Here is a 20,965-nt window from a genome sequence, read left to right on the forward strand (position 1 = left end):
GGTGAGTGTGACTCCTGTGTTACTGTTTGATTGGTTAGTGTGACTCCTGTGTTACTGTTTGATTGGTTAGTGTGAGTCCTGTGTTACTGTTTGATTGGTTAGTGTGACTCCTGTGTTACTGTTTGATTGGTTAGTGTGACTCCTGTGTTACTGTTTGATTGGTTAGTGTGACTCCTGTGTTACTGTTTGATTGGTTAGTGTGACTCCTGTGTGACTGTTTGATTGGTTAGTGTGACTCCTGTGTTACTGTTTGATTGGTTAGTGTGACTCCTGTGTGACTGTTTGATTGGTTAGTGTGACTCCTGTGTGACTGTTTGATTGGTTAGTGTGAGTCCTGTGTTACTGTTTGATTGGTTAGTGTGACTCCTGTGTTACTGTTTGATTGGTTAGTGTGACTCCTGTGTTACTGTTTGATTGGTTAGTGTGACTCCTGTGTTACTGTTTGATTGGTTAGTGTGAGTCCTGTGTTACTGTTTGATTGGTTAGTGTGACTCCTGTGTTACTGTTTGATTGGTTAGTGTGACTCCTGTGTGACTGTTTGATTGGTTAGTGTGACTCCTGTGTGACTGTTTGATTGGTTAGTGTGACTCCTGTGTGACTGTTTGATTGGTTAGTGTGACTCCTGTGTTACTGTTTGATTGGTTAGTGTGACTCCTGTGTGACTGTTTGATTGGCTAGTGTGACTCCTGTGTTACTGTTTGATTGGTTAGTGTGACTCCTGTGTTACTGTTTGATTGGTTAGTGTGACTCCTGTGTGACTGTTTGATTGGTTAGTGTGACTCCTGTGTGACTGTTTGATTGGTGAGTGTGACTCCTGTGTTACTGTTTGATTGGTTAGTGTGACTCCTGTGTGACTGTTTGATTGGTGAGTGTGACTCCTGTGTGACTGTTTGATTGGTTAGTGTGACTCCTGTGTGACTGTTTGATTGGTTAGTGTGACTCCTGTGTGACTGTTTGATTGGTTAGTGTGACTCCTGTGTGACTGTTTGATTGGTTAGTGTGACTCCTGTGTGACTGTTTGATTGGTTAGTGTGACTCCTGTGTGACTGTTTGATTGGTTAGTGTGACTCCTGTGTGACTGTTTGATTGGTTAGTGTGACTCCTGTGTGACTGTTTGATTGGTTAGTGTGACTCCTGTGTTACTGTTTGATTGGTTAGTGTGACTCCTGTGTTACTGTTTGATTGGTTAGTGTGAGTCCTGTGTTACTGTTTGATTGGTTAGTGTGACTCCTGTGTTACTGTTTGATTGGTTAGTGTGACTCCTGTGTGACTGTTTGATTGGTTAGTGTGACTCCTGTGTGACTGTTTGATTGGTTAGTGTGACTCCTGTGTTACTGTTTGATTGGTTAGTGTGACTCCTGTGTTACTGTTTGATTGGTTAGTGTGACTCCTGTGTGACTGTTTGATTGGTTAGTGTGACTCCTGTGTTACTGTTTGATTGGTTAGTGTGAGTCCTGTGTTACTGTTTGATTGGTTAGTGTGACTCCTGTGTGACTGTTTGATTGGTTAGTGTGACTCCTGTGTGACTGTTTGATTGGTGAGTGTGACTCCTGTGTTACTGTTTGATTGGTTAGTGTGACTCCTGTGTGACTGTTTGATTGGTTAGTGTGACTCCTGTGTGACTGTTTGATTGGTTAGTGTGACTCCTGTGTGACTGTTTGATTGGTTAGTGTGACTCCTGTGTGACTGTTTGATTGGTTAGTGTGACTCCTGTGTGACTGTTTGATTGGTTAGTGTGACTCCTGTGTGACTGTTTGATTGGTTAGTGTGACTCCTGTGTGACTGTTTGATTGGTTAGTGTGACTCCTGTGTGACTGTTTGATTGGTTAGTGTGACTCCTGTGTGACTGTTTGATTGGTTAGTGTGACTCCTGTGTGACTGTTTGATTGGTTAGTGTGACTCCTGTGTGACTGTTTGATTGGTTAGTGTGACTCTAATATGAACAACAAATGTGATGATCACCCATATCGGTAAAATCATTCTTGGAAGTCATTTTATACAAACTTTTTTTTTTTTTTTTTTACATTTACACAGAGACTTGTGATTTTTCGTACACCTACACACGTAGGAAAATAACATATTACAGTTAAACACCCTAGTTATATATTAACTGCCTTACATTTTTATAGAGCAGAAACAACACATCAATTCATTATTCATCAAAGTATTGATATGTAAATACAACCCATAGTATGTCCTGCTATCAACACCTTGCAGGATCCATACCAAATTATTTCAACACCAATCGTGCCGTGTCTTTAAAGACAATATTATTCATTTTTATTCATTAATTTATTTAATATTATTAAATAACTATCCCTCTGAGTTACACCAGATATCATAATTGCTGTCTCATATTCACATTGTTGCAGCAATTCATTTAACTTTAAGTGTAGTGCACTAAGGCTACGTCTATACATTCAGCCCAATTCTGATCTTTTGATCAACCACATCAGATCTTTTCACATCAGATGTTTTTCCCCCGAACTGACCTGATTGGTCCAAAAAGATCTGAATTGGGCTGCCTATGTAGACACAGCTTCTAAGATGCATAAAAATAAACAGTAGAATAAAGAGAAAGAGAGAGAGAGGTCCAGAGAGAGCGAGTCTGGAAGTCAAAGATTATATACAACAGCACTTAATCAAACCACTATTTTTCCTCTCATCCATATAGTACAGGAAGGTGTCATCCAGATGCAGCTATAAACAGCCAGGTGCCCAGGAGGAGTACTGGTACGGCTACATCACCACACGTATTCTGAGATGCTTTGTGAATACATACAGGACTAGGGCCCCGTATCTACAAAGCGTCTCAGAAAAGGTCCTAGGAATCATATTAGAATCTGGTTTAAGAACAACAACTCAGAGTAGGTTTTAGGATGCTAAAGACACTGAGTTCTAGCCACAAAAATCAACTCAAAGTTTATCTCAGCTAAGTTCAGTCCAACCCTCTTCCTGAGATCTACTGTCCTGTAGGTTTTCAGTCCAACCCTCTTTCTGGAGATCTACTGTCCTGTAGGTTTTTAGTCCAACCCTCTTTCTGGAGATCTACTGTCCTGTAGGTTATCTTCCTGTCTGGGTTGGAGCCCCCCCTTGGGTTGTGCCGTGGAGGAGATCTTTGTGGGCTATACTTGGCCTTGTCTCAGGATGGTAAGTTGGTGGTTGAAGATATCCCTCTAGTGGTGTGGGGGTTGTGCATTGGCAAAGTGGGTGGGGTTATATCCTGCCTGTTTGGCCCTGTCTGGGGGTATCATCGGATGGGGCCATAGTGTCTCCTGACCCCTCCTGTCTCAGCCTCCAGTATTTATGCTGCAGTAGTTTATGTGTCGGGGGGCTAGGGTCAGTTTGTTATATCTGGAGTACTTCTCCTGTCCTATCCGGTGTCCTGTGTGAATTTAAGTATGCTCTCTCGAATTCACTCTCTTTTTCTCTCTTTCTTTCTCTCTGTCTCTCTCTCGGAGGACCTGAACCCTAGGACCATGCCTCAGGACTACCTGGCATGATGACTCCTTGCTGTCCCCAGTCCACCTGACTGTGCTGCTGCTCCAGTTTCAACTGACCTGAACCCTAGGACCATGCCTCAGGACTACCTGGCATGATGACTCCTTGCTGTCCCCAGTCCACTTGACTGTGCTGCTGCTCCAGTTTCAACTGACCTGAACCCTAGGACCATGCCTCAGGACTACCTGGCATGATGACTCCTTGCTGTCCCCAGTCCACCTGGCCGTGCTGCTGCTCCAGTTTCAACGGTTCTGCCTGCGGCTATGGAACCCTGACCTGTTCACTGGACGTGCTACCCTGCTGTTTTCAACTCTCTAGAGACAGCAGGAGCGGTAGAGATACTCGTAATGATCGGCTATGAAAAGCAAACTGACATTTACTCCTGAGGTGCTGACTTGTTGCACCCTCAACAACCACTGTGATTACTATTATTTGACCATGCTGGTCATTTATGAACATTTGAACATCTTGGCCATGTTCTGTTATAATCTCCACTCCACCCGGCACAGCCAGAAGAGGACTGGCCACCCCTCATAGCCTGGTTCTTCTCTAGGTTTCTTCTGAGGTTTTGGCCTTTTTCCTAGCCACCGTGCTTCTACACCTGCATTGCTTGCTGTTTGGGGTTTTAGGCTGGGTTTCTGTACAGCACTTTGAGATATCAGCTGATGTACGAAGGGCTATATAAATACATTTGATTTGATTTTGATCAGTCCAACCCTCTTCCTGGAGGGTTGGACTGGTAACCTACAGGACAGTAGATCTCCAGGAAGAGGGTTGGACTGAACCTACAGGACACTAGTTCTCCAGGAAGAGGGTTGGGCAGCCCTGCATTCGTGGCTATAGTTATTGAGTCATGTCATGTGAATTAGGCCTCTTGTGAAATCATTGTCAATAGCGACACATGTAGGTCTAGATTATGTATGGGTTGATCATAGAAATAGCTAAACATTCTTTCAACTCAAAAGTAATTGACTGTCTATGGTGCAGGAACCTGTCTATGGGTCAGGAATCTGTCTATGGTGCAGGAACCTGTCTATGGGTCAGGAATCTGTCTATGGTGCAGGAACCTGTCTATGGTGCAGGAACCTGTCTATGGGTCAGGAACCTGTCTATGGGTCAGGAACCTGTCTATGGGTCAGGAAACTGTCTATGGGTCAGGAACCTGTCTATGGTGTAGGAACCTGTCTATGGGTCAGGAACCTGTCTATGGGTCAGGAACCTGTCTATGGGTCAGGAACCTGTCTATGGGTCAGGAACCACTGACTAAGCTGCCTTTTTCTATTATCAAGACACCAACTGGTACCTGTTAACTGGTTAGGACAGCTCATGAGCTCTCCTGAATATCTGCTGGCTAGATGGGATTTTTATTTTACTTTTATTTGCAAAATGTTCTACTCGTGAGAGATAGTGTGTAGATGCAGGTCCTGGTGTTGAAGTCTGGAGACCTCCGGGGGTTGCTGGAGGTCTCAGGCTTCATTGTTCCTGTCACCGTTCTCCTGCGGTGCCAGCTGTTCCTTCTCCGTGTTGTCCTCCTGAGGGGGGCGTACACGCTTGAAGAACCCCAGCTGGAGGGAGTGAGGAGTCACAGACAATTAGGATCCTATGTCCTCTAATTCTATTTATTCAAGTTCTATAGCGCTTTTCATTAGAGAAGGAATCTCAAAGCGCTGTTATCTGAACACGCAGGTACAGTCTACAAAGCGCTGTTATCTGAACACGCAGGTACAGTCTACAAAGGGATGTTATCTGAACACGCAGGTACAGTCTACAAAGGGCTGTTATCTGAACACGCAGGTACAGTCTACAAAGGGATGTTATCTGAACACGCAGGTACAGTCTACAAAGGGCTGTTATCTGAACATGCAGGTACAGTCTACAAAGGGATGTTATCTGAACACGCAGGTACAGTCTACAAAGGGCTGTTATCTGAACATGCAGGCACAGTCTACATGACATCCATCTCAACCGTTTATCTTTTCCAGTAATGTAAACACTCAACCGTTTATCTTTCCCAGTGATGTCAACACTCAACCGTTTATCTTTCCCAGTGATGTCAACACTCAACCGTTTATCTTTCCCAGTGATGTCAACACTCAACCGTTTATCTTTCTCAGTGATGTCAACACTCAACCGTTTATCTTTCTCAGTGATGTAAACACTCAACCGTTTATCTTTCTCAGTGATGTAAACACTCAACCGTTTATCTTTCCCAGTGATGTAAACACTCAACCGTTTATCTTTCTCAGTGATGTAAACACTCAACCATTTATCTTTCTCAGTGATGTCAACACTCAACCGTTTATCTTTCTCAGTGATGTAAACACTCAACCGTTTATCTTTCTCAGTGATGTAAACACTCAACCGTTTATCTTTCCCAGTGATGTAAACACTCAACCGTTTATCTTTCTCAGTGATGTCAACACTCAACCGTTTATCTTTCCCAGTGATGTAAACACTCAACCGTTTATCTTTCCCAGTGATGTAAACACTCAACCGTTTATCTTTCTCAGTGATGTCAACACTCAACCGTTTATCTTTCTCAGTGATGTAAACACTCAACCGTTTATCTTTCTCAGTGATGTAAACACTCAACCGTTTATCTTTCTCAGTGATGTAAACACTCAACCGTTTATCTTTCTCAGTGATGTAAACACTCAACCGTTTATCTTTCTCAGTAATGTAAACACTCAACCGTTTATCTTTCTCAGTGATGTAAACACTCAACCGTTTATCTTTCTCAGTGATGTCAACACTCAACCGTTTATCTTTCTCAGTGATGTAAACACTCAACCGTTTATCTTTCCCAGTAATGTAAACACTCAACCGTTTATCTTTTCCAGTGATGTAAACACTCAACCGTTTATCTTTCTCAGTGATGTAAACACTCAACCGTTTATCTTTCTCAGTGATGTCAACACTCAACCGTTTATCTTTCCCAGTGATGTAAACACTCAACCGTTTATCTTTCCCAGTGATGTAAACACTCAACCGTTTATCTTTCTCAGTGATGTCAACACTCAACCGTTTATCTTTCTCAGTGATGTAAACACTCAACCGTTTATCTTTCTCAGTGATGTCAACACTCAACCGTTTATCTTTCTCAGTGATGTAAACACTCAACCGTTTATGCAAAAATCAACTTTGAGCACCTTTTATCTCACAAATGTTTTGGTATTCAGGTCCAAAATGTCACTTTCTGAGCACTTCTACAATGGACATACGAAAGGTTTCCGTTTAAATCTAAAGGTGTGCTGTCAAAAAAAGGATTTGAATTTCTAGCTTATGCCTAATTTTCAAGGCCGGCCACTAGATGGACTTTATTGGAAACAAGAGAGGATAGGAGGCAAGGGAAGGAAAGGTTTGACTCACCTTATACATGATGAAGATTAGCAGAGCCAGCAGCAGTAGTCCAGCCAGCACAGCCAGTGCCACCACCCACCCGGGAACAGGTTCAGGATCAGATTTCAACCAGATCACTGACATACTCACCTGAATGACACATCACAGGGTTTTACAATACAACACATCTCTATTCATCCAATACACAGAGACAAAGGAAATGACCTATTTGCTGTTGTAGTAACCGGCCATAAAGAACCATATAGGATCCTATGGACTCTGGTCAAAAGTAGTGGATTATACAGAGACTGGGGTTCCATTTCAGAGGCAGACCTGGTTCATGTCATGTGACTCACCGTAATTGCGTTGGAGGGCAGCTCAGACACCAGGTTCTTGTTATAAGGCATCTCTATGACGCTGAAGGAAGCGGAGGATCTCACGGTGAACGATCGGTTCTGGCTCTCAGTCTGGATGAAAGAAACGCACCATCACGGCTCGATTTTATAACATCAAAAAGGTACTAGGCTTTCCTTTAAGTTATGGCCCATATAGCTAGCCTGGTGGTGCCAGATTTATTTAAGTTGTGGCCCATATACAGTTGAAGTCGGAAGTTTACATACACCTTAGTCAAATCCATTTAAACTCAGTTTTTTACAATTCCTGACATTTAATCCTAGTAAAAATTCCCTGTCGTAGGTCAGGTAGGATCACCACTTTATTTTAAGAATGTAAAATGTCAATGATAGCAAAGAGAGTGATTTATTTCAGCTTTTATTTCTATCATCACATTCCCAGTGGGTCAGAAGTTTACATACACTCAATTAGTATTTGGTAGCATTGCCTTTAAATTGTTTAACTTGGGTCAAACGTTTCGAGTAGCCTTCCACAAGCTTCCCACAATAAGTTGGGTGAATTTTGGCCCATTCCTCCAGACAGAGCTGGTGTAACTGAGTCAGGTTTGTAGGCCTCCTTGATCACACACACTTTTTCAGTTCTGCCCACACATTTTCTATAGGATTGAGGTCAGGGCTTTGTATTGGACACTCCAATACCTTTACTTTGTTGTCCTTAAGCCATTTTGCCACAACTTTGGAAGAATGCTTGGGGTCATTGTCCATTTGGAAGAACCATTTACGACCAAGATTTAACTTCCTGACTGATGTCTTGAGATGTTGCTTCAATATATCTACATAATTTTACTACCTCAGGATGCCATCTATTTTGTGAAGTGCACCTGTCCCTCCTGCAGCACAGCAGCCCCACAACATGAAGGAATCCCAACCGTGCGTCACTCCAATTGACTCAAATGATGTCAATAAGCCCATCAGAAGCTTCTAAAGCCATGACATAATTTTCTAGAATTTTCCAAGCTGTTTAAAGGCACAGTCAACTTAGTGCATGTACATTTCTGACGCACTGGAATTGTGATTAAGTGAAATACCCCGTCTGTAAACAATTGTTGGACTTGTGTCATGCCGACTTGCCAAAACGATAGTTTGTTAACATGAAATGTGTGGAGTGGTTGAAAAATGAGTTTTAATGACTACAACCTAAGTGGTGCCAGATTTATTTAAGTTATGGCCCATATAGCTAGTCTGGTGGTGCCAGATCTATTTAAGTTATGGCCCATATAGCTAGTCTGGTGGTGCCAGATTTATTTAAGTTATGGCCCATATAGCTAGCCTGGTGGTGACAGATTTATTTAAGTTATGGCCCATATAGCTAGCCTGGTGGTGCCAGATTTATTTAAGTTATGGCCCATATAGCTAGCCTGGTGGTGACAGATTTATTTAAGTTATGGCCCATATAGCTAGCCTGGTGGTGACAGATTTATTTAAGTTATGGCCCATATAGCTAGCCTGGTGGTGACAGATTTATTTGTGCAGATCCAGTGTGATGCGTCAATAGCAAGCTTTAACAAGCATACACTATGCTACAACCAGGTGTACCAGGCTCTTGTTCATTAGGGCACACCAGTGGCGACCCATTATTCAGGGAATTTCAGGTGTTTCAGCCTAGCTCAGTGCTTTCTGTGGTGTTGGGGCAGCCAGAGGAAAATACGGCGCATAGGGGTTGGTAATGTCCTCTTGTTGTGCCGTGATTGGCTCAGTGTCCTGTCACTCATGGGGACACTACGTCACTGCCAAATCTAAAGGTAGACCTTGAAAATTCAAGCCCCTTGGGTGCTGCCATAGAGTTACATTAGAAGTGCCCATCCAAGAAGGCTGTAGGTCATTGGCCACAGATAAAATGATGTCAAATCACATTATATCTACCGTCGCTTTGATTAGACTGATCATGTCAACATCATACTTTCACAATCCTAGCTAGCAGTCATCATCATGAATCACGTCGACAATCTACTGGCAAATCTTTTTTAATATTTGTCATATGAAGAGAAATAATGAAGATAAATGATTAATAAAACATATTGGTGCTCATTGGCCATTGGACATAAATATTACACAACAAGATGGAAATCGTAAATTCAACAATGAGTGGTTTGGAAGGAATCAGCGGCTAACTAAAGATCACTGACGTCATCATGATTCGACCTTGTTTTTTTCCCAGAGTTCCCAGTTGTCTTGCAGATGACTTCGTCAACCATTTTGAAAAGAAGGTCGACGACATCCGATCCTCGTTTGCTAAGTCAAACGACACCGCTGGTTCTGCTCACACTGCCCTACCCGGTGCTCTGACCTCTTTCTCCCCTCTCTCTCCAGATGAAATCTCGCGTCTTGTGACGGCCGGCCGCCCAACAACCTGCCCGCTCGACCCTATCCCCTCCTCTCTTCTCCAGACTATTTCCGGAGACCTTCTCCCTTACCTCACCTCGCTCATCAACTCATCCCTGACCGCTGGCTACGTCCCTTCCGTCTTCAAGAGAGCGAGAGTTGCACCCCTTCTGAAAAAACCTACACTCGATCCCTCCGATGTCAACAACTACAGACCAGTATCCCTTCTTTCTTTTCTCTCCAAAACTCTTGAACGTGCCGTCCTTGGCCAGCTCTCCCGCTATCTCTCTCAGAATGACCTTCTTGATCCAAATCAGTCAGGTTTCAAGACTAGTCATTCAACTGAGACTGCTCTTCTCTGTATCACGGAGGCGCTCCGCACCGCTAAAGCTAACTCTCTCTCCTCTGCTCTCATCCTTCTAGACCTATCGGCTGCCTTCGATACTGTGAACCATCAGATCCTCCTCTCCACCCTCTCCGAGTTGGGCATCTCCGGCGCGGCCCACGCTTGGATTGCGTCCTACCTGACAGGTCGCTCCTACCAGGTGGCGTGGCGAGAATCTGTCTCCTCACCACGCGCTCTCACCATTGGTGTCCCCCAGGCTCTGTTCTAGGCCCTCTCCTATTCTCGCTATACACCAAGTCACTTGGCTCTGTCATAACCTCACATGGTCTCTCCTATCATTGCTATGCAGACGACACACAATTAATCTTCTCCTTTCCTCCTTCTGATGACCAGGTGGTGAATCGCATCTCTGCATGTCTGGCAGACATATCAGTGTGGATGACGGATCACCACCTCAAGCTGAACCTCGGCAAGACGGAGCTGCTCTTCCTCCCGGGGAAGGACTGCCCGTTCCATGATCTCGCCATCACGGTTGACAACTCCATTGTGTCCTCCTCCCAGAGCGCTAAGAACCTTGGCGTGATCCTGGACAACACCCTGTCGTTCTCAACTAACATCAAGGCGGTGGCCCGTTCCTGTAGGTTCATGCTCTACAACATCCGCAGAGTACGACCCTGCCTCACACAGGAAGCGGCGCAGGTCCTAATCCAGGCACTTGTCATCTCCCGTCTGGATTACTGCAACTCGCTGTTGGCTGGGCTCCCTGCCTGTGCCATTAAACCCCTACAACTCATCCAGAACGCCGCAGCCCGTCTGGTGTTCAACCTTCCCAAGTTCTCTCCACGTCACCCCGCTCCTCCGCTCTCTCCACTGGCTTCCAGTTGAAGCTCGCATCCGCTACAAGACCATGGTGCTTGCCTACGGAGCTGTGAGGGGAACGGCACCTCAGTACCTCCAGGCTCTGATCAGGCCCTACACCCAAACAAGGGCACTGCGTTCATCCACCTCTGGCCTGCTCGCCTCCCTACCACTGAGGAAGTACAGTTCCCGCTCAGCCCAGTCAAAACTGTTTGCTGCTCTGGCTCCCCAATGATGGAACACACTCCCTCACGACGCCAGGACAGCGGAGTCAATCACCACCTTCCGGAGACACCTGAAACCCCACCTCTTTAAGGAATACCTAGGATAGGATAAAGTAATCCTTCTCACCCCCCTTAAAAGATTTAGATGCACTATTGTAAAGTGGCTGTTCCACTGGATGTCATAAGGTGAATGCACCAATTTGTAAGTCGCTCTGGATAAGAGCGTCTGCTAAATGACTTAAATGTAAATGTAATGTAATGTCTTGAATGCACCATAAATCCAGAGAATGCCAGACTTTGATGACAAAATTTGCCCACGAAGGACTGCCGCTTCACCTTCCTGTTCAAGTGAGTCCAAAAATGTGTTGTACACCGCTGCATAAATGATATAATATACCAAGGAGATACTGTAGCTAAGAAAGTCATACTAAGTGTATGTTGTGTAGTAAGCTGTTAGTAGCCCATGTGCCTCACCCTAATAATTTGGTCTATTTTCCCATCTTAATTTCTCCTGCTGTTCTGACTTGGTGGTGCACAAGTAGCCTCTAACCTGTTTTAGAGAAATTATATTATTGAATATTGTAAGAGCATTGTCTGCTTATATGCCCCTTTATTTATCCTACGGTTCTGACTTGGTGTACAGGGAGAACACTGTAAGAACGGCCCATGTTCTGAATTATGTTGAAGTACATTTCAAAAGTGCTGAACAAATAGTTATATTGACTATGTCCATCCTAGCTTGATCAATCGAAATGATGCATTGCCTCTTATCCACTGGTCGTCTCGCTATGCCATAGTTCGTACATCTCAATTGTCAGTAGAAACCACATTTGTTTAAGCAAGTCATCCATATCAGTATTGTTTTTTTTTAAAGGAAGTAAATGAGTCTGAATGAACTGTTTCACTGCCAGACAAGGTTCCTCTGATAGACAGGTGTAGCAGTGGTAAGGTGTTGGGACTCTGCTGTTGGGACTCTGCTGTTGGGGACAGCTTTATGTAGGTCCTAACAGTTTGTGGTCACCGTTTGTCACGGTTATAGTGCAATTCATGTATTGTTTAGTGTTGTGTTGTGTAGTGGCTTTGCTGGTATGCAAAAAAATGTTGGTTTGCCCCACCAAGATTTACATGCTAAAATCGCCACTGGGGCACACTGTAGCCACATGTCTTGAAATGGAAATCAGAAACGGCATTTCTCATTGGATAGATAGTACCCCCAATGTACCCCCGTTTGGTGCCTAATGAACACAACCCTGCTGTATGCTTCAACTACAGTAGGTGGAATGTCTCATCTTGAGGAAGGTGGTCACCCCCCTATAGTCTTGAGTGGACGTACAATACAGAACAAACACATCTGGGACCACCAGGCTAGTATAGAACGTCTAGGTCCCTTCAAACTAAACTCGAAGCCAGTTCCACTGCGGGTTTTCTCTTCTTCCATTGTTTCCCTCTAATCAGGGAGTGATGTAGAGGGTGCAATTAATTATCAGGTAGAAAATAAAACCCAGCAGGGTCCAGACCTGGTATGTGAAGAGTTGAAAAGCACTGCTCTAGGGGATAACAGACAGGAGTCTCACCTTGAGGAAGGTGGCCACCCCCAGTCTGGAGTGGACGTATAGGGTAGTACTCTGACCTCTCTCCACACGGCCCACCTGGCACCGGAGCTTCAGGCACTGGGCCTTGGAACAGTCCTGAGTGAGGAGACACATTCACAGTGACATTAAACACAATCCATATGGCTAATGCCATCTGTATGAGTACATTAGTACCGTAGCCAACAGGGTTAGCGATTCAGAAAGTACATTTCAGACTTGCGGTTTACTTCCTGAATCAACTGAATTGAAATGGAATTGACCCGAAACCCTGGTATAAAATGACAGTACAGCATCAGCCAGGTAATCACGCCAAGTACCAGAGTTTCCAGGTCTCCCTCCATCTCTTTCTTCGCCAGCTCTCTGCGGTGAACATGGATCCTGTTCCTCCCTTCTGTATTGTCTCCACTGGTGGAAGCTGAACCATTTGTCTCTGCTGACAGAGGATTCTAGAACGGACAGAGAGAGAGAGAGGAATCCCTTCAAATAACTTAGATTATTATGTCACCAACAGCAACGGAAGCTCTATCTCAATTGTTTAACAATCTGTTCCCTCGTTGTCTCCTCCTGTTCATTTCAACTGACGGAAAATACTGACTGGTGTTACCTGCAGTGGCAGGTTAGTTTATCGCCTGGCTGACGTTCACCTGGTCGCCTGGCTGACGTTCACCTGGTCGCCAGGCTGACGTTCACCTGGTCGCCAGGCTGACGTTCACCTGGTCGCCTGGCTGACGTTCACCTGGTCGCCTGGCTGACGTTCACCTGGTCGCCTGGCTGACGTTCACCTGGTCGCCTGGCTGACGTTCACCTGGTCGCCTGGCTGACGTTCACCTGGTCGCCAGGCTGACGTTCACCTGGTCGCCTGGCTGACGTTCACCTGGTCGCCTGGCTGACGTTCACCTGGTCGCCTGGCTGACGTTCACCTGGTCGCCTGGCTGACGTTCACCTGGTCGCCAGGCTGACGTTCACCTGGTCGCCAGGCTGACGTTCACCTGGTCGCCTGGCTGACGTTCACCTGGTCGCCTGGCTGACGTTCACCTGGTCGCCTGGCTGACGTTCACCTGGTCGCCTGGCTGACGTTCACCTGGTCGCCTGGCTGACGTTCACCTGGTCGCCAGGCTGACGTTCACCTGGTCGCCTGGTTGACGTTCACCTGGTCGCCAGGCTGACGTTCACCTGGTCGCCAGGCTGACGTTCACCTGGTCGCCAGGCTGACGTTCACCTGGTCGCCAGGCTGACGTTCACCTGGTCGCCTGGCTGACGTTCACCTGGTCGCCAGGTTGACGTTCACCTTTGTCGCCAGGCTGACGTTCATCTTTGTCGCCAGGCTGACGTTCACCTGGTCACCAGGCTGATGGTTCACCTGATCACTTCTTTCAGATCAGTGCAATAAATGGGAGGAGCATCGGAGAGGACAGACTGTTTAGACAATTGAAAAAGAGCCAGTGTCTAGGTTGAATGAAATGGTGAATGGAAGGCTGAATGGAAGGGAGAGAATATCACATACTGAGACATTGAGTGGGTTGATCTCCATGTCTGTACTGCAGTTCATGCCTCCGTCCACCTCTAGTTTAGTGATGTAGAGCAGAGAGCCGTTGTTGAACCTGTAGGGCCACTCGATGTCCAGTATGGCCTTGCTGAAGGTACTGGGACCTCTGTTACGCAACTGGAATAAGACAGATTGTAGTTACTGGTACTGCTCCAGGCTTCACTGACTTATATCGGTGTTACGTGAAAGGTCAGCTATGTCCGTTTTTACATTTGTCAGTTGACATTGATCTACAGGTAAATTACACGTCGGGTCTAATGTCAAGACATGGTGAATCTAATGTCACGACCGACACGTCGGGTCGAATGTCACGACACGGAGGGTCTAATGTCACAACACGGAGGGTCTAATGTCACGACACGGAGGGTCTAATGTCACGACACGGAGGGTCTAATGTCACGACACGGAGGGTCTAATGTCACGACACGGAGGGTCTAATGTCACGACACGGCAGGTCTAATGTCACGACACGGAGGGTCTAATGTCACGACACGGAGGGTCTAATGTCACGACACGGAGGGTCTAATGTCACGACACGGAGGGTCTAATGTCACGACACGGAGGGTCTAATGTCACGACACGGAGGGTCTAATGTCACGACACGGAGGGTCTAATGTCACGACACGGAGGGTCTAATGTCACGACACAATGGGTCTAATGTCACGACACGGAGGGTCTAATGTCACGACACGGAGGGTCTAATGTCACGACACGGAGGGTCTAATGTCACGACACGGCAGGTCTAATGTCACGACACGGCAGGTCTAATGTCACGACACGGAGGGTCTAATGTCACGACACGGAGGGTCTAATGTCACGACACGGAGGGTCTAATATCACAACACGGAGGGTCTAATGTCACGACACTGTGGGTCTAATGTCACGACACGGAGGGTCTAATGTCACGACACAGTGAATCTAATGTCACGACACGGCAGGTCTAATGTCACGACACGGTGACTCTAATGTCACGACACGGAGGGTCTAATGTCACGACATGGTGAATCTAATGTCACGACACGGCAGGTCTAATGTCACGACACGGAGGTCTAATGTCACGACACGGAGGTCTAATGTCACGACACGGAGGGTCTAATGTCACGACACGGAGGTCTAATGTCACGACACGACCCAATATAGTGCATTACTTTTGACCAGCCTATCTAGGGAATAGGGTGTCATTTGACCAGCCTATATAGGGAACAGTGTCATGGTTGACCTCATAGATGTGCAGTATTTGTGGACCGATGTCGTCTCCTAAGACAGGGTTTTCTTTGGGCTTCCAGTTAGCGATGGGCAGGAAGACCTGGTCAGGAAGCGCCACCCTACAGCAGAGGGAAGGGGGGGGGGTTGGGGTTCAACGTCTGGGCTATACATATTTATAAAGTACACTCTGCATTTCTTCACATCCTGTTACCGTGAATCAATAAAGTCATTACTATATGAGAGATGGTAGGGGACATCAGTACTGTCTTTGCTACTACATTCCATCAAACTAAACCCTTCTGTTACCCTCAGGTCTGAGGAAGACAGACAGACGGACAGACAGACAGACAGACAGACAGACAAAGCTGAAGGTCCCACCTGGGATTTGAGCTGGCAGATATTTACTAATTACCAGCTAATTAGCTGATAATTATAATCTAAACACAATCTGCATTTTATGATGTGTGTTGGTGACCTCCGACCTGCCCATTAAGGTAGGATGAGGTGTGTGTTGGTGACCTCCGACCTTCCCATTAAGGTAGAATGAGGTGTATGTTGGTGACCTCCCACCTGCCCAGTAAGGTAGGATAAGGTGTATGTTGGTGACCTCCCACCTGCCCAGTAAGGTAGGATAAGGTGTATGTTGGTGACCTCCGACCTGCCCATTAAGGTAGGATGAGGTGTATGTTGGTGACCTCCGACCTGCCCATTAAGGTAGAATGAGGTGTATGTTGGTGACCTCCGACCTGCCCATTAAGGTAGGATGAGGTGTGTGTTGGTGACCTCCGACCTGCCCATTAAGGTAGGATGAGGTGTGTGTTGGTGACCTCCGACCTGCCCATTAAGGTAGGATGAGGTGTGTGTTGGTGACCTCCGACCTGCCCATTAAGGTAGGATAAAATGCAGGAGAATATACTAAAGTGAAATAACATTCTTTGCACACTTCAATTAGATGATATTTCTGTACTTAAACGGCTAAGCTTTTGTTCAGTGATGGCCGTCCTTGGAGAAGACAACATACCCTCTGACATCCACATTGGCCAGAACAGCCAGCGTAGTGATGCTGGAGACCAGACTGCTGGTGCTGTTGAACTGGTTGGAACTGAAAGACAGTATTATATTATTAAGTTATTTGAAAAGAAAGACTTGTGAAAACATCAGATAAGCAGTGTACACAGTACAGGTCGATGCTAAAACACAAAATGTCCACAGGGTGGAACCATTGCATTGTATTGTCATTTTTTTGTCCATGATTTTGAACTAGCTGCTAAAGCCTCATAAGAAATATACCAAAAAAACTCCAGACAATTCCACCACAAGACACATAGGCTCTCAACTATATTCTAAACAATTTAACAATGACTTTGATCAACAGAATATGTTTTTTTTTTTGTAGAGAGGACCAGCGTGACCTTGGGTTAGCGAGGAGAGTAAACAAGAGGTTTTCTTTCATAACAACAAATGCAGCTACTCTGTCAATCCAACCAGGGAGAAGAGAAATACCATATATTTGTTATATTTTACATTTGCTCGTGTCAAACTGGTCCAATATAGGAAGTAGGGTGCTGTTTGGGACACGCCTTTAGTCTCACTGTCTGTTACCACAGAGTCAGAATGTGTGTGAAGAATGTACAAGGAGTCTCTTCTCTAAAAAAGGATTTTTAGTTAAATTAGGTCCTAACTTTATGCCCATTCGACCGTTTCATTCCATTACTTATACAGGTTAGTAGGTTCATTAAGTCTCGCGAGAGAGACTTTTATACACACCCAGTTGTTTGGAAATAAAGCTCAGGAAAAGTAATTTTTATTTCTAAAAGCCACACCTGTAAGAAAGACTTGTGTTCTGAACCCGTTTCTGTTACCAGCTCATTACCTCTGTATCTGCAGGTCAAACTTCACAAACGTGTCCTGCTCCGAGAGCTGATGAACACTGAAGTGGAGTCCGGCCAGCACCTGAAGACGACATCGCACCACAGCATCAGGATCATCACCATCACCATGCGTTTATACAGGCAGCACAATACCGAAATGTTTCCCAAATATGTTTTACCAATCAGATCTGATTTTTTTATTTTTTTTTGCCAATAAATGAATCAGATTTGGGCAGCCTGTGTAAACACACCCTCTGATCAGAATCGGAATCATCTTTATTCACCAAGTACATTCACATGTACCAGGAATTTCAACTGGCGAAATGGCGCTGTCTAGTCAACACCAACATAGAAATAGAATCCCTAGAACAGACACCCCCGACCCTCCCTACACCATTCAGGTCAACGGGACAGATACCAATCTGACTGCTCCATCCACTCACCTTAATTCCTCCTTTCATGGGGTTCCCCAGGTCACACACCACCACCCTGGTCTGGTTCTCTGTCTTGTATGCACAGGACAATCTTGACAGAGTCTGCAAGGGAGAAACCGACAAAGTGCATGATACTATGTTAATGTTGATAGCTAGTCACTTTAACTATACCTACATGCACATATTACCTCAATTACCTTCGACTAACCTGTGGCCCAGGTTATATAGCCTCTCTACCGTTATTTTAATGCTGATGTTTAATTACTTTCATTTTTTATTTTTACTTCACCCTTATTTTTCTTAAAACTGCATTGTTGGTTAAAGGCTTGCAGTTAAGCATTTCACTGTAAGGTCTACTGTTGTACTCAGCATTTCACTGTGAGGTCTACTACACCTGTTTTATTCAGCATTTCACTGTAAGGTCTACTACAGCTGTTTTATTCAGCATTTCACTGTAAGGTCTACTACAGCTGTTTTATTCAGCATTTCACTGTAAGGTCTACTACACCTGTTTTATTCAGCATTTCACTGTAAGGTCTACTACAGCTGTTTTATTCAGCATTTCACTGTGAGGTCTACTACACCTGTTGTACTCAGCATTTCACTGTGAGGTCTACTACACCTGTTTTATTCAGCATTTCACTGTAAGGTCTACTACACCTGTTGTATTCAGCATTTCACTGTGAGGTCTACTCACACCTGTACACCTGTATTCAGCATTTCACTGAAAGGTCTACTACACCTGTTGTATTCAGCATTTCACTGTGAGGTCTACTACACCTGTTGTATTCAGCAGGTCTACTACACCTGTTGTATTCAGCATTTCACTGTAAGGTCTACTACACCTGTTGTATTCAGCATTTCACTGTGAGGTCTACTACACCTGTTGTACTCAGCATTTCACTGTGAGGTCTACTACACCTGTTGTACTCAGCATTTCACTGTGAGGTCTACTACACCTGTTGTATTCAGCATTTCACTGTAAGGTCTACTACACTACACCTGTTGTATTCAGCATTTCACTGTAAGGCCACATGTGACATTATTATGTTGATTTGATTTGATTTAACACCTTATGTAATGGATAACCTAGCCACCACTGTACCGGGCGATGCACAGTGAAGTCATACAGATTCTGGGACGGAGAAATGAATAAGATCTATCAGCTTGACTAATGCAATCCACCGGTTTCCTATTTCATTGTCAAAACCACAAACTGTTGTATTGTATTTATTGTCCTTCCCTTTGGGGTGTATGTATCCTTCCTTCGGCATTCAACACACAGAGGCAAGACGACACTGAGTGTACAAAACATTAGGAACACCTGCTCTTTCCATGACATAGACTGACCAGGTGAAAGATCCCTTATTGATGTCACTTGTTAAATCCACTTCAATCACTGTAGAATAGAAGGGGAGGAGACCTGGTTAAATCATTATTTTTAAGCATTGAAACTAAATAATTAAGTGCCTTTGAACGGGGTATGGTAGTAGGTGCCAGGCGCACCGGTTTGTGTGGGTCAAGAACGTCAACGCTTCTGGGTTTTCCACGCTCAACAGTTTCCTGTGTGTATCAAGAATGGTTCACCACCCAACGGACATCCAGCCATCTTGACACAACTGTGGGAAGCATTGAAATCAACATGGGTCAGCATCCCTGTGGAACGCTTTCGACGCCTTGTAGAGTCCATGGACCCGACGAAATGAGGCTGTTCTGGGGGCAAAAGGGAGTGCTAATTCAATATTAGGAAGGTGTTCCTAATGTGTAATTTACACTGAGTGAAGCTGATGTAAGTTGGTTAAGTTGGTTAAGTTTCCAACTGACACTGCAGAAAAATCTATCCCATGTTTATATATTCCTATAGACACAGTATGTGTACGGTGCCGGTTAGATATTGGGAGCAACCTGGGATGTGCTGTTGTACGTTACCGCGGTAAGAGAACGAGTTAGCTAGCATGCTCTAATAGTCTGTTATCGCTGTAAGAGAACGAGTTAGCTAGCACGCTGTAAGAGAACGAGTTAGCTAGCATGCTGTAAGAGAACGCGTTAGCTAGCATTCTCTAATAGTATGTTATCCCTGTAAGAGAACGCGTTAGCTAGCATTCTCTAATAGTATGTTATCGCTGTAAGAGAACGCGTTAGCTAGCATTCTCTAATAGTATGTTATCGCTGTAAGAGAACGCGTTAGCTAGCATTCTCTAATAGTATGTTATCCCTGTAAGAGAACGCGTTAGCTAGCATTCTCTAATAGTATGTTATCCCTGTAAGAGAACGCGTTAGCTAGCATTCTCTAATAGTATGTTATCCCTGTAAGAGAACGCGTTAGCTAGCATTCTCTAATAGTATGTTATCGCTGTAAGAGAACGAGTTAGCTAGCATTCTCTAATAGTATGTTATCGCTGTAAGAGAACGCGTTAGCTAGCATGCTCTAATAGTATGTTATCACTGTAAGAGAATGAGTTAGCTAGCATTCTCTAATAGTATGTTATCGCTGTAAGAGAACGCGTTAGCTAGCATTCTCTAATAGTATGTTATCGCTGTAAGAGAACGCGTTAGCTAGCATGCTCTAATAGTATGTTATTTATCACTGTAAGAGAATGAGTTAGCTAGCATTCTCTAATAGTATGTTATCGCTGTAAGAGAACGAGTTAGCTAGCATTTTCTAATAGTATGTTATCACTGTAAGAGAACGCGTTAGCTAGCATTCTCTAATAGTAAGTTATCGCTGTAAGAGAACACGTTAGCTAGCATTCTCTAATAGTATGTTATCGCTGTAAGAGAACGCGTTAGCTAGCATTCTCTAATAGTATGTTATCACTGTAAGAGAACGAGTTAGCTAGCATTCTCTAATAGTATGTTATCGCTGTAAGAGAACGCGTTAGCTAGCATTCTCTAATAGTATGTTATCGCTGTAAGAGAACGCGTTAGCTAGCATTCTCTAATAGTATGTTATCGCTGTAAGAGAACGCGTTAGCTAGCATTCTCTAATAGTATGTTATCACTGTAAGAGAACGAGTTAGCTAGCATTCTCTAATAGTATGTTATCGCTGTAAGAGAACGAGTTAGCTAGCATTCTCTAATAGTATGTTATCGCTGTAAGAGAACGAGTTAGCTAGCATTCTCTAATAGTATGTTATCGCTGTAAGAGAACGAGTTAGCTAGCATTCTCTAATAGTATGTTATCGCTGTAAGAGAACGCGTTAGCTAGCATGCTCTAATAGTATGTTATCACTGTAAGAGAATGAGTTAGCTAGCATTCTCTAATAGTATGTTATCGCTGTAAGAGAACGCGTTAGCTAGCATTCTCTAATAG

The 20,965-nt window shown here is 44.6% G+C and overlaps 1 protein-coding gene and 1 long non-coding RNA gene across 38 annotated transcripts in view; one reads left to right on the top strand and one right to left on the bottom strand.

The window, feature by feature from the left end:
- Positions 1 to 1,971: 1,971 nt before the first annotated feature.
- Positions 1,972 to 20,965, bottom strand: part of LOC118374512 (integrin alpha-V-like) — an 88,184-nt gene continuing 69,190 nt past the window's right edge. The window contains exons 21-32 of one of the 34 annotated variants that reach the window (XR_008140364.1): positions 17,662 to 17,754; positions 17,221 to 17,300; positions 16,369 to 16,449; positions 15,361 to 15,466; positions 14,100 to 14,258; positions 12,913 to 13,041; positions 12,578 to 12,691; positions 7,197 to 7,307; positions 6,871 to 6,990; positions 4,702 to 5,066; positions 4,607 to 4,644; positions 1,972 to 4,492 (exon numbers count right to left, since the gene is read on the bottom strand). Coding sequence is in view for 1 of the 34 variants with exons in the window: in XM_052523157.1 (XP_052379117.1) it covers positions 4,968 to 5,066; positions 6,871 to 6,990; positions 7,197 to 7,307; positions 12,578 to 12,691; positions 12,913 to 13,041; positions 14,100 to 14,258; positions 15,361 to 15,466; positions 16,369 to 16,449; positions 17,221 to 17,300; positions 17,662 to 17,754 (1,092 nt within the window). In the remaining 33 variants the exon portion in view is untranslated. Of the gene's footprint in view, positions 5,067 to 6,870; positions 6,991 to 7,196; positions 7,308 to 12,577; positions 12,692 to 12,912; positions 13,042 to 14,099; positions 14,259 to 15,360; positions 15,467 to 16,368; positions 16,450 to 17,220; positions 17,301 to 17,661; positions 17,755 to 20,965 lie in introns of all 34 variants that reach the window. The other 33 variants (XR_008140360.1, XR_008140362.1, XR_008140351.1 and 30 more) reach the window with 33 other exon arrangements.
- Positions 14,271 to 15,352, top strand: LOC127931205 (uncharacterized). 4 transcript variants are annotated; one of them, XR_008140366.1, is made up of 3 exons: positions 14,271 to 14,837; positions 14,882 to 14,969; positions 15,168 to 15,352. It is a non-coding gene; the product is annotated as an uncharacterized LOC127931205 (long non-coding RNA). The 4 variants fall into 4 exon arrangements; XR_008140367.1 differs by having other exon boundaries at positions 15,189 to 15,352; XR_008140368.1 differs by having other exon boundaries at positions 14,271 to 14,771.

Source organism: Oncorhynchus keta, chromosome 7, assembly GCF_023373465.1.
Source record: "Oncorhynchus keta strain PuntledgeMale-10-30-2019 chromosome 7, Oket_V2, whole genome shotgun sequence".
Classification (NCBI taxonomy): domain Eukaryota; kingdom Metazoa; phylum Chordata; class Actinopteri; order Salmoniformes; family Salmonidae; genus Oncorhynchus; species Oncorhynchus keta.